Source organism: Eulemur rufifrons, chromosome 29 (assembly GCF_041146395.1).
Source record: "Eulemur rufifrons isolate Redbay chromosome 29, OSU_ERuf_1, whole genome shotgun sequence".
NCBI lineage: Eukaryota > Metazoa > Chordata > Mammalia > Primates > Lemuridae > Eulemur > Eulemur rufifrons.
The window spans coordinates 19,608,376-19,622,441 of NC_091011.1; the positions used below are offsets into that span (position 1 = coordinate 19,608,376).

The window sequence follows — 14,066 nt, forward strand, 5'->3', positions numbered from 1 at the left end:
TTTGTATAACAATAAGAAAACTTACTCTAACTTATTTAATATTGTTTTAAATTAACTATGATTGCTTTTGTTCTCTTCAAAAGTTAAACTTGGCATGTTTCATCATTTTTTTGGAAATAGAGATAAAAGTCTCAATGATTAATGAAGGTTATCAAAAATTTGGTGATTGATTTAAATCCATACAACTGGGAAGTATTTTAAAGATCTTTTAAATTTTCATTTTTAATTAGCTCTCATTTTATATCTAAGGAAATTGAGGTTCAAAAGGTGAATAGGATATATGAATAAATGTGGTAAATGTTTAGTTATCTTAGAGTGTTTTAAAATTTGAACGAGAGGAGCTTTCGTATTTTCTGACAGTTGGTGGTAATATTACAGAAGAGGCTTTTTTTTTTTTTTTTTAACCACTGGGGAATGCTGACATATCAAATGATCAATTATAATGGAAAAAAATTAGAACAATTTTAAGTATTCTGGTCACTGCATTTTTTTCTGTTTAGGAAAATAAAAAGATTTAGGTGTTAGTCTCTATGGGTTGGGGTAGAAGGAAGGTAGATACTGGGGACACTGTTTTATATTTATTTCACGTCACATCATTTCATAGTGATTGTAACTCAGAGTATTCCTTGCAGATAAGCAAATTTTATTCTCCCCTTCTAGCTTTGTAGTGCACACAAGTGCAACCAGAAAATCTGCCTCCCTGGTTAATTGAGCAAAGCTGAGTATATTCATGAAAGATGCTGGGTCATGACCTGTGTTTTGGTAATTTGGTGAAAGGGGAATATTGTCACTCTGGTTCTGCCTTCATGAAAACGTCCAACCTCAGAGCCCCCCAGGTTATGTGGCAATTGAGTGAGGGTGTAAGACTTAGTTCTTACGCAAACCTTATCCTGAGATTTGGTCAGGAAATTGGATTTGTGGCTCTCTTGTCCTTTCTCTACATTTGCTCTGCTATTTTGAGAATTAAAGTTATTAAATTCCTTTTTGTTCCAGGGAATTTTTAAAAGGGAATCTTACATTAAATTCCCAAAGGGTTTTTTTCCCTCGTTTTTCTTGTGTTTTAGGTTGTTTTGGACAGTCATCGGAGAATGAGGTGCCTTGCAGCTGGGTGCTCCAGGGACATAAGAAAATAGTGTATAGTTTTTATATAGTCAAAATACTATGTATATTCACAAAATTGAGCTTATCGATTATCTCCTTCAAATCCTTGATAGTTTCCTTTAGCTTATTTGACCTGTCAAATTCTGAAAGTGTTAAAATACTACACTAGGATCAGATGATCAGATTTTTTTTATGTTCTCTTTGTATTTCTAGTTTTAACTTTGGATACTTGACTATCATATTGCTTGGCCATAAAATTTTTACTTAAAGAAATACAGTTAGTATTGAATAAGTAGAGAGCGTCATACTATGCAACTGAATGGGCTGAATTGCCATCATATAAATGACAGTCCTTCCCAAATTATATGTAAGTTTAATGTCATTCTTATCAGAAACCCAAGTGTGTGTGTGTGTTTTTTTAAGGGGGGGATTGGTTAAGATGAAGATGATTTGTGTAGAATAAGTTGGTGAGAATTACCTAAAAAAATCTTAAAAAATAAGAGCAGTTGGGGGTGGGGAACTTTCCTTATCATATGTTAAAATGACCATAATGCTACAGTAATAAAAATGTGATACAAAAAAATACAGAATTAAATCAATTGAATGGAATAGAATGGATTCTAGCATTGTAAGAGATTAATATATGATAAAGGCTGAATTTCATTTCAGTGGTAAAAAGAATGTTTATTTGATAAATCATATTAACATAATTGGCTGTTTCAAAGGGAACAAAAGTAGGGTTGTACAGATGAAAGATCTAAGTGGAAAATGCAATGCATGATACTAGGAAGAAATTTTAGTAGACTAATTTTGAGGTGTGGAAGACCCTCAGAGACAAGACAGGAAGTGCAGAAGTAGTAAAGGAAAATATCAACATACTTAACTACATAAAATTTTAAAAAATTCTTTCTGGCAGAGTACACCATAAATTATATCAAAATACTTTGTTGCACATATGAAAGCCAAAGATTTGATAACCCTAACCTTTAAATAGGGAAACAGAAAATCCAAGAGACAAATAGGCAAGAATGTGAGTAGGCAATTCACAGAAGAGAAATGCATGTCGTCAAAACACTAAAATGATGTTCCATACAAGTAGGCAGTGAGAAAAAAGTTTTCAGCTATCTGAAGGGCAAAATTTAAAAGAGTCTGAGCACATCAGGTGCTGCAAAAGTGATAGAGAAATGGACCCCCCCCCCACATGCTGTGGTGAGTGCTCAGACTGGTACAGGGCTTCCTGGCATAGTTTGCATTCTGTGGCTTCAGTGTCTCGCAGTTAGGTCTGTCTTCCCAAAATAAAAGCACCAGTATTTACACGTACAAGGCTGTTTATCTTAACATTTTTTTTATTAGAGCGAGAAATTTAAAAATATCTCTATGTCCAATAATAGGGAAAGGGCTGAACAAATTGCAGTGCACTTGTACTGTGCAATATTTGGCATCCATAAAAATAATGCCTTAGGTTACATGTATTGATTAGGAATAATCTTCATGCTAGACTAATTAGAAAAGGAGCAAATTTCAGAGAGTTGTTAATAATATGATCACATTAAAAATATATGTTTGCATGGTTATAAAGAAAGATTTGGGAGGATGGACACATGAAAAAATGTTAAGTAAACAGGATTGGGGGAAGGTGGCAAGAAAAATCCTGTAAACTAATGTACTCAAAATATTAAAATTTATTTATTTTTTAAACCTTTAACTCTGCCTTAACCTTTCTAATGTCCAACCACTTGTGATGAAGCCTGGGTTAGGCTGTTTGCTTTTCTTTTGAGGAAGGTGTCGAGAACCCTGGCTTCCACTCCCGGGCCTGTACCATTCTCTGGCTCCTTAATCTCTCCTTATTTCTGGGATCCATCACATCAGCCACTTTCTGGCCAATGTCCTCAGTTTCATTGCCCCTTTATATTTCATTTGTGCCCATCTAGGCTGATAACCGGTGGAGAAAAATCATGCAATCGTGCAATTAGTGAACCTATAACAGAGATCTGTAATCTCCGTTGCTCCCGTAAGATGTCTCAGCAGCCCTTGTATTTTCCCAAGTTACCACTTTTCTGAAATGCACGTGGTATTTCAGACATCCCCCTCTTTCCTCAAATCTTTAATGCTGCCACCTTTTCTCTCTAGCAGCAAGTGACTGTGCCTCTGTTCTGTAGGAAAAATGGAAACGCCACAAACTGCTTGCCACTAAATATGCAATCAGTCTTCCTCTTCTTCCTTTGCTAAGGCAAACGGGCCACCTGTACTGGGATCCCAGCCTTACCTGTCTCCCTCTGAGGTGGTGGGGAGGGGCTGTGTGCTCCTAAAATGGATTATCCCTGTTGTCTTTTGTATCTCCTCCACTTTTCATCATTCATGCAGCCCCAAGAGTAAATACAAGGCCTGTGATACCTTACCTACACCATCTGGTTCTTTGTTTCCTCTCTGGCCTCTCTGTGTTATACACGTACTTGTAGATGGTTAGAAAGAAGGAAGTATTTGGGTAGAATAATGAGAAAGTAGCATGAACTAAAGAGAGTAAGAAGACCTCAAGAGTAAGGGTGAAAGAAACGATGGAACAAACCTAAAAACAGCCTCATTTCTTCTACCCAGACTTGGAGGAAAGTAGGGAACATAATTCACTCTTACTTGAGCAAATGAAGTTGTTGTTAGAACTGCCAGGCTATACTGTGATTTCTTAGCTAGAGTTATAAGCCTCATTGTCATACTTTGATATATATGTTGTATTCCAGTTTTTTGAAAACAAATGAAAGATAAAACTTTATCTATAAACTAGTGTTCCCCAAATGTGTTCTGCAGAAAAATAGCTTGGGGATAGGGTTAAGGAAATACTGAATTAAGTCTTTAATGTGCTGAAGTGCTTTGTGAATTTCCAAAGCAGGTAGACAGTGTGGTGTTTTCCAACTTTATGATCATAGAGCCTTTTTCTATACTTCTCCATCCCATTCCCTAATGTATATCATGTGTCCCAAGGAAAATAGTTTGAGAAGTGTTGAAGGATAAATAAATATGTGGTACGACAGAAAATGAAGAAAAAGAAAAATCAGCTTGCATGATGCACAGTAATATAACTAGTAATAATTTTTATTGCTTTTTAGTTTGCGTGCTTTTCTGAGTCTACACATTTTGAGGATGACAAATTATTTTTAAAAATTGAAACTTATTTTGACAAATGATACTTTGGAGGAGACATTTTGTACATAAGCATAGGAGATGTATGTAAGCATAGGAGAGTTCTAGTGTGGCTTATACCTGCTGTAGTGCTATAAGATTATCTTGTTGTGTTATTTTAAGGTTTATTAGGATTGACCTGAATTTCTGTTATTTGAGTTATGTTTTTGTATCCTTTTTTTCAGTGGCAGCCGATTAGGAGGCCTGGTTACAGTGTTGTGCTTCTTTTTCAATCATGGAGAGGTAGGTAGTCAAAAAATATTTTCAGAATCACTCCTGGAAATACAGGTTTCTTTTTTAAATTTTAATATCTTTAATCTCTAGTAGCATTCTTTAAATGTTTGATCTTATTTTGATTCAAAATTTAAACACTTGCATTCATTTTAAGTCATCTTTTCGTGATCATTGTATCTCTTATGTGATATAACTCTTAGTGATTTGAAGAAGTAGTGGGTCTGATTCAATTCTTCAGATAATTTTAAAACTGTGAAAGCTCACATTTTAGGAATAATAGAAATAAGCTGGTCATAGATAGATACAGTTAACTTTCTTGTGTGAGGCTTTTTGTTGTAGTAGCCTACACAGTATGTTCTTATTTTAATGTATTAATCTTTGATATAAGTGTCTCTTGCAGAATATTTGATAGATTTGCAACTGTCCAAGGGCTTTCTAAGGAAAGCAGCATTGCAAAGAACATAGACTATGGATCCAGGCTGCCTGGGTTCAAATCCTGACTGTCATTGACAAAGTCATTTAATCTCTCTGGCCCATAGTTTCCTCTTTGTAAATAGGCATAATGATGTTACCCATTTCGTAGGATTATTGTAGAGATTAAATGAATTCATACATATAAGTGCCTAGATGTATGTTTGGCAGACAGTAACTGATATGTAATTGTTAGCTTGTATCATTATTATTATTATCTAACTTAGTTTAGATTCAATTCCAAAGTAAATTGAGAGACAATGATTTTCTTCATCTAAATTAATCATAGTTGTAACTGAATTTATAGTAATATATCTCTGTCCAGATTTCTTTCATGGTAAATTTTGTAAGAGGAGAAAAAAGAAAAAGGTCAGCTTGCTTTGTGTGGAGTGACTTCATCCTTTCATGTGTTTATACACTCAGTGTCTGCAATCTTTTCATATGCACAGTTATAAAGCTCTGAGAGTAATCCTGTCCAAACTTAATGCAGAGTCAATGTTGAATTTTTTAAAAATCAGTGAATTACTAATGGTATTGAACTAATATGTAGTTAGTATTTAGAATCACAAAAATGCAAAGCTAGAGTGGCCTTGTAGATTAGAGCATCTAATAAATGACTATAGCATATCAGTTAATTAGTTTAGTGTGAATTTCGAGCACCCTCGGAAAAAATGATTTGGCTTTTCCTGACTCTCGATGCTGTACATTGTGATAGTGTGGACCATGAAACATTTGAAACACACATTCTGCGAGAATGACCTAAGAGATGGGAAATAACCACTTAATAATGGAAGAAAGGAGCATTGTGTTTAAAAAGAAGATGTTGGAGGAAAGGGAGTATTCAAAATTTTGGAGCCAAGGCCACTAGAAAGAACACTGTTTGTTAAGCACAAAGGTCTACTCTGTTACCCTTATTATGCAGTAGGGTTGTTAATTCTTAATTCCTGATCTTATGTTTTTCTTATAATTTTGATATTCATGTAGCATGAACATCATTCCTTACAAAGTCCTCTTAATTTTTAACAATGAAATTTAGACAGTTGATTTTTCAGGTTGATGAATTGTCTTTTTGATACTTTTGAGCTACTTGGTGTAGCTGAAAGCATGCTTAGACATCACTTTCTTAGGAAAAGGTAAACTAAATATCATTAGAATTAGATTTCAGTGTTATTGAGATAAGTAGATAATTGTACTTATACGTAACTGTAGCTTTAGGGTAGATAAATGACCTTTTTGTGTAATGTCGTATATTAAAATTGAAAGCACAAACTGCAGTTTTGGGTAAAATATTGGTAAGAACTCAAGTAGTTGCAACCTTTTATTATAATTTTAAATATATTTTGGTTTTCAGGTTATAAGATTTTTCAGACTCTATTTTTTTCTGACTTTTAAAAATGTTACCTAAAATATATAATTTTTATGTGAGAGGTAAACATCTACTCTGGTAGTACCTATTTATGTATTTTGCAAACTTTTGTAGAGCATTGCTCACTAGAATTGCTAGTGGGTTACTAATTGGTACCTTACTTTCTTAAAAGAGTTACTTTAATCACATGAATGAATGGGTTATGTGGCAAAAACTAGTTGTGGATTATTACTTACTTTTGTTTCTATTATTTAGTTTGCTCTATACTAGACTCTCAAACAGCATATGGTATACTTTTAAAGTTTTCTTTTCTTTCAGATGATTTTACAAGGAAAAATTTTTGACTTAACAAAAGAATTATAAAATGTGTAGCATGAATGAATTAATCAAATTATTTAAAACAAATTTAAAACTTTCAAATCTGAAACTTGTGAAAATACAATAAAGGGACTCATAATAATAAATTGAGGTTATACATTTCATAATAAAAATTATGTGCATGTTTTTATTGATCAAGCTTCTCTATTAAATGTTCATTATGTCATGACTAAGAATTATTGCTAACATGAAATCTAACAATTTTATTCTTTTAAATTATTTTCTTGTAAAATAAGATACATGAAGCATGCAATGATGTTGCAGAATTTTTAGCATGCTGATTGAAAAGCATTTAGATGAGTATAAAAAAACTAAATACAATATTTTTTTCAATTTTTGACTATTAGAAATTCTTTTCTGTGAAAGAGTTGTTTAGCTTTTTCATGATATTAAAAAATTATTATAAAGCATGATTGATGTTTTACATAAAACATGTTCACGTGTATAAAGATATGCATATATGAGAAGGACATTTCTTTTTATTTTTTAGAAAAAATTACTTTTTAAGAAAGTAATTCAAAGTTAATGAAAGGATTACCTTGGGGTTCATATCTAATTAACGTTTATTTATTTTTTATCACCCACAGCATATTTCCGAGCCATATTGGTTTCTTAAATATTTTTTAACTGAACTGAGACTAAAATATAAATGTACATGTTCTAATTACTTGTTGAGGCCAGGCGTGGTGGCTCACGCCTGTAATCCTAGCACTCTGGGAGGCCCAGGCGGGTGGATCGCTCAAGGTCAGGAGTTCAAGACCAGCCTGAGCAAGAGCGAGACCCCCATCTCTACTAAAATTAGAAAGAAATTATCTGGCCAACTAAAATATATATAGAAAAAATTAGCCGGGCATGGTGGCGCATGCCTGTAGTCCCAGCTACTCAGGAGGCTGAGGCGGTAGGATCGCTTAAGCTCAGGAGTTTGAGGTTGCTATGAGCTAGGCTGACGCCATGGCACTCACTCTAGCCCGGGCAACAAAGCGAGACTCTGTCTCAAAAAAAAAAAAAAAAAAAAGATAATTACTTGTTGACATAGTTATGCCAGTTATATGAGATTTGAAAAAGAATGCTCAGAACACTTTGAAAGCAATCCCATTAATCCTTATATTCTTGTATAACAGATAAGTAGTGAATAATATCCCAATATCATAAAAATGGAAGCACTAAAAGATTAAATGATTGGCTCAAGTTACTAAACAGGGAGATGATTCTTTTTATTAATTTATTTTATTTTAATTTAGAAATATGTACATTTATGGAGTACAATGTAATTTTTTTTTTTTTTTTTTTAGAAAAGAAAAATAAAACATTTTTTTTATTGCAACACTTCTTGAAACCTTTAATAATATACACCAGGAATTTCCAAGAGGGGATATAGTTAGTAGCTCCTTCCTGAGCTCTTTTTTTTTCCCCAAGCCACAGACTCTTTTTCCTCATGAAATACATATTAATATGTCAAGGTATTTTGAAAGATGCTCATCTTTTGATTGGAGAAATTAATGTCATCTTCATTTGGACTTTTAATCTTTAAGAGTCCTTTGTATGTAAAAGGAATACTCATAGTTGCTGTGTTTTAATTATCATTTTTTTTAAGTTTTAAATCATAAAGCTGAGTTCTTATAAGCTCAGTTTATAAATGTTATCATTTTATTCATAAACCTAAGAATTCATTTGTTCTTTATAGTGATCAATTACCTTATACATTTGACGGACGAAATTCTCCTAAACATTTTACATTATTTTCAAACTTGATTGATTACATTCTTTTAGGCATTTCAAACTATCACCCCCAGTATGCTTAATTTTCCCAAGCACTCTAAATCTCTAGTAAGGCAACTTTACAAATCTAACAGAAATCTTCCTGAGCATTTAAACACTACTTACAAACTGAAAGCCAAATGTATGTGTTAGTTTTAAAACACTCTATATAAACTTAGTCAATCAAACTGTCCTTAAATATTTCAAATTAAAAACTCAAGATTGCTATTAGTCAACTTCTTTTAAATATTTTAAATAAAAACCACAAGGCCTTAAATGTCAGATTTCCTAATATGTCAGATTCTCTTAAATGTTTTACGTACTTTAAATATCAAACAAAAATCCCTATCCCTAGCAAAAGTATGAAAATTATTGGTTTCATCCACTTCACATTTTTTTCTATGTTTTCCTTCCTTTTGGGTGGGTTCAGGGTTCCTTACCTGATGAAGGACAGAGAATTACCATCTTAGCCTTGTAAAGCTAAGGATACAGGGGAGCTGGCCAAACTGGGAATTAAATACCTCAGTTGTTAATTCCAAAATGGATTTTGTTGAGCTGCCTTTTTGAGTGATAAGGATTTATTTTTGCCCATAAATTTTTTTATGTATCATGCATCCCATATACCATTCTTTATCTTACTAACTTCTTTTACCATTTTTTTTTTTTTTTTGCAAGTTAAAAACAATAGTTTCATATTTTTTTCCCCACCCCCCTTTCCCGAGTCTGCACCTTCAAGAGTTACCACTCCCCAAACGGTGCGCAATGCACTCATTGTGTAGGCATACCCCCATCCCCTCCCCCACCCCCCACCTCAGTCTGATGTCCAATTGGTGTCGTTACAATGTAATGTTTTAATATATCTATACCTTGCAGAAAGATTTAGTTAAGCTAATTAACATATCTTTTATCTTACCAACTTATTTTTTTGTGGTGAGAATGTTAAAAAATCAATTTTAGCAATTTTGAAATATACAATGCATTATTATTAACTGTGGTCACCATGCAGTACAATAGATCACTAAAACTTATTCCTCCTCCCTACGTGGAACTTTGTACACCTTGATCAACATCTCCCCTTTTCTCCTCTTCCCCCAGCCTCTGGTAACCACCTTTCTATTCTCTGTTACTATGAGATCAACTTTTTTAGATTCCACATGTAAGTGAGATCATATAGTACTTGTCTTTCTGTGCCTGGCTTATTTCACTTAACATAATACTCTTCAGTTCTACCCGTGTTGCTCCAAGACTGTATAGTATTCCATTGTGTGTATATACCACATTTTAAAAAAATCCATTCATCCCTTGGTGGACACTTAAGTTGCTTCTGTATCTTGGCTATTGTGAATAATGCTGAAATGAACATGGAAGTGCAGATATCTCTTCAGCATACTGATTTTAGTTTCTTTGGATATATACCTAGTAGTGGGATTGCTGGGTCATATGGTAGTTCTATTTTTAGTTTTTTGAGAAACCTCCATACTGTTTTCCAAAATGACTATACTAATTTACATTTCCCACCAACGGTGTACAAGGATTCCCTTTTTTCTACATCCTCTCCAACAATTGTTATCATTTGTCTTTTTGATGTTATCCATTCTAATATGTGTGAGATGGTACCTCATTATGGTTTTAATTTGCATTTCCCTGATGAATAGCATTTCTTTGTATATCTGTTGGCTATTGGTATCTCTTTTGAGAAATGTTTGTTTAGATGCTATCTAGTTTTGCTTTCATTGCCTGTGCCTTTGGACTCCTATCCAAGAAATTATTGTGCAGACCAGTGTCATGAAGGTTTTTGCAGGGAGAAGATTCTTAGGTTCCTAATTAAACATTAAACTCTCTAAACATGTAACTCTTAGGTTAAGGGAGTAGGACTTCAAAGAAGACAACATTATAATTTATCTTTTACAAGGGAAAGGTGCAGAGATCTTTCTTTGCCAATTTGTGGACCTCCTCTGTTTTTTCCTTTTTTTTCGTTTCTTTCCAGTGATAGTTAGGTTTTGGCCAGGACGTTTATTCTAGGTCTTTTCTGTTTTATTCAATTCAATTAAAACAACATATACTGAGTGCCTGCTGTATGCCATGTACTTTCTGATGCTTGGGATGTGTCTTTGAGTAAAACAAAGACTCCTATCCTTATGGACAACCGTGTGAAGGTGAGGCAGTCTTCTGCCTAAAGTGAGAGAATAACTGGCTTATTTGTGTAGTAGTAAGGAGGAGCAGCGAGTGATAGGCGGTATGTTCCAGCAGTTTAATAATAGGAGTTGGGGTAGGGAAGGAACAGATTCTGTAATCTTTGTAAGGCTTATTTGGACTAGATGGAAAGCCCCTGGAGGATTATGAGCAGTAGAGTGACATGATTTAATTTTTTTTTTTTTTTTTTTAAACAGAGTCTCACTATGTTGCCTGGGCTAGAGTGCAGTGGTGTCATCATAGCTCACTGCAACCTTAAACTCCTGGGCTCAAGTGATCCTCCTGCCTCAATCTCCTGAGTATCTGGGACTAGAGGTGCAAGCTACCATGCCCAGCTGATTTTTCTATTTTTTGTAGACACGGGGTCTTGCTGGTGCTCAGGCTGGTCTTGAACTCCTGGCCTCAGAGCAATCCTCCCACCTTGGCCTCCCAAAGTGCTGGGATTACAGGCATGGGCCACCATGCCCTGCCCGATTTAAATTATTTTTTACATGAATTTGGAAAATAATATGAAAATATTAATACAAGGTATATTATTAATTCAGGCTACTGATTGGTATGTATATGGATTTGTTAACTTATATTAAACTTACAATAACACCAGAAGTCCACTAAAAAAAGAGTGTGTTAATCTCAGTCGGGAATGAATCTGCTGAAATATTTGAAGACTAGTCTGCAATATAGTAGCAAACTAGTCTACAACATCCTTCGTGACTTTGCCCCTTTTGGACATCTAGTATCTTATGTCCATCATTCTTCAGGCTGTTTTTTTTTTTTTTTTTTTTTTTTTTCCCCCTAGCTCTACTGGTCTTTCTTCCTCTAGTTCCTGAAAAGGACCAGTACTTTTCCTTCCTATGCCTTATACAATCCCTTGTCCCTGTCATCTCCTAACCTGTGCCCAGTTAACTCCTAGTCATCCTTAAGAACTGAACTTTTCAGTTTGGGTTTCAGTGGTGTTCCTCATTTCTTCCTGAAGATCTGGGTTTATTTAAGAACTTTACTTAGCATTGTGGTGAAGATCTACTGCCAGCAAATTCTCTTAGTTTTTGTCTGTCTAAAAATGTCCTTATTTTGCCTTCATTTTTTGAAGTATATTTTTGCTTGATAAGAACTGTAGGTTTATAGCTTTATTTTTCAACACTTTAAAGATGCCATTCTATTGTCTTCTGGCTTTGATTGATAAGAAGTCAGTAATAATTCTTGCCATTGTTTGATAAAAAGTCAGCTGTAATTAACTGCTGTTCCTCTAAACGTAATGTGTCTTTTCTCTGGTGGTTTGAAGATTTTCTTTTCATACTTGATTTTTATTTGTTTGATGGTTGTGAACCTAGATGTGCTTTTCTTTGTATTTTCTTTGCTTGAGGATCACTGAACACTTTTGTGGGTTGATTTTTATTTTTAATTAGTTTTGGAAAATTTCTAGCCAGTAATCTTCTGTTTAGATATTTTGTTTTCCCCATTCTCTCATCTCCTTTGGGAATTCTAATTATATGTATGTTTAAATTTTCTTGATGTTGTTCCACAGGTTTTTAATACTCTGCTCCCTTTTCCTTGTCTTCCATTTTTTTCTCTGTACCTCCTTTGGGTATTTTCTCTTGCTGTGTCTCAGAGTTCGCTGATACTTTATTCTGATGCATTCGGTCGGCTATTTTCACCATGTGGTGAATTCTCCCTCCCTCCCTCCCTCCCTCCCTTCCTCTTTCCTTCCTTCCTTCCTTAGAATTTCTATTTTATTTTTTTTCTAGAGATTTCATTTCTCTGTTGAAATTTATCATCTGTCCATACACTTTATCCATATTTTTCTATAAGTTTTAAACCTAATTATTATATTTACCTTAAAGTCTTTGTCTTCTAATGCCTATATCTACATTGTCTGTGGATTCAATTCTATTGGCTGTTTTTTCCTCTTGATTTCAGGTCATATTTTTCTGCTATTTTGCATATCTCAGAGCTCTTTTTTTAATACAAGATATTTTATATTAACGAATGATAAAGACTGAACTAGATAATCATCTTTGATTTTATTTTCCTAGACAGGGAATAAACATCTTTTCCTGTGTCAGGCACCTAGGGTGGGGGGCTGAGAATTTGGATCCTACCATGAATTCTGCTAAGTGGGCAGGGCTGTAGTTAGTTTACTTCCAGTTTCAAATGAATTAAGGAGATCTCTTTTCTTTTTGGCTTAATCTCCAGCTTTCCAGGTGCTCATCTCAGGGCATGATCCCTTTGACCTTAGCAGTATTTGAACTGGGAGGGGCATAGTTTTCCACTTTTTAGTTAGTGTTAGTCCATCTCAAGATTCAACTCCAGCAAGCAAGGGTCTGGAATATAAGCAGTGTATGAGATTGTGATCTCTCTGCTTTCTGACTCTTGTCCCACTGCTCCTTACTCCCCTAGATCCGTGTGTGTGTGTGTGTGTGTGTGTGTGTCCCCCAAGTTGGGGAAGGGGTGGCTGTCATGCAAAAATATTCATTTTCTTGTTTGGCTATTTCAGATTCCAGTTTATGTTGTTAGAAGTAGGTTTTTGGGTCCCAGAAAAAGACTCTCTTTGTCCTTACTGAAATTAGGCAGTTGTTCCCAGGTGTGAAGTTAGAGTCAGCAGTTGTTTTATATTAATGTGTTTATTTGGGCTACAGCTAGTCCACTGTAAATCTTGTACTAAAAAGGCAAACCTACCTAATGTGTGCAGTGAACACCATTCGGGTGATAGGCACACTTGTAGCCCTAACTCAAGCGTTACAAAAGCTGTCCATGCAACAAAAACATTTGTACCCCCTTAATATTTTGAAATTTAAAAAAAATAAAACTTTTAAAAAGGAAATACAATAAAAGTGCATGTTTCTGACCTTTTTCCTCTAGCTTTTTGTTTTGAATAAATTAAAACCTACAGAAACATTCTAGATTCACTTTCCTTTACCAGTTTTAATGTTTTGCCACATTTACTTTCTCTCTCTCTTATACACACACCTACATACACAGACATTTTTCTGATCCATTTGAAAATAAATTGCAGACATGCTGACATCTTACCCCTAAATATTTCAGTATTTGTTTCCTAAAATCAAGGACGTTCTCCTACATGATCCCTATACTGTTGTCATACTCAAAAATTTAACACTGATAGTTAAATAATAAAATAATACAGTCCATATTCTAATTTCCATAGTTACCCCAGTAAATTATGCTTTTTGTTTTGGAGTCTGATCATGGATCTCACATTGCATTTACTTGTCATTTTATCTTGAAGAGTTTATCTAGGACAATTTCTCTGTTTTTTCTTTTCCATGACATTAATATTTTTGGGAATCTAGGCTCATTATTTTGTAGAGGACCCACAATTTGAATTTGTCTGATTGTTTCCTCATGAATAGATTCAGCTTAGACATTTTTG

General features: G+C 34.2%; 1 protein-coding gene across 1 annotated transcript in view; it reads left to right on the forward strand.

Annotated features, from left to right (window-relative positions):
* DPY19L1 (dpy-19 like C-mannosyltransferase 1) overlaps positions 1–14,066 on the forward strand; it is a 106,596-nt gene that overhangs the window by 36,349 nt on the left and 56,181 nt on the right. Inside the window, exon 7 of the mRNA XM_069462573.1 lies at positions 4,461–4,518. Within this exon, the coding sequence (XP_069318674.1) occupies positions 4,461–4,518 (58 nt within the window). The remainder of the gene's footprint in view (positions 1–4,460; positions 4,519–14,066) is intronic.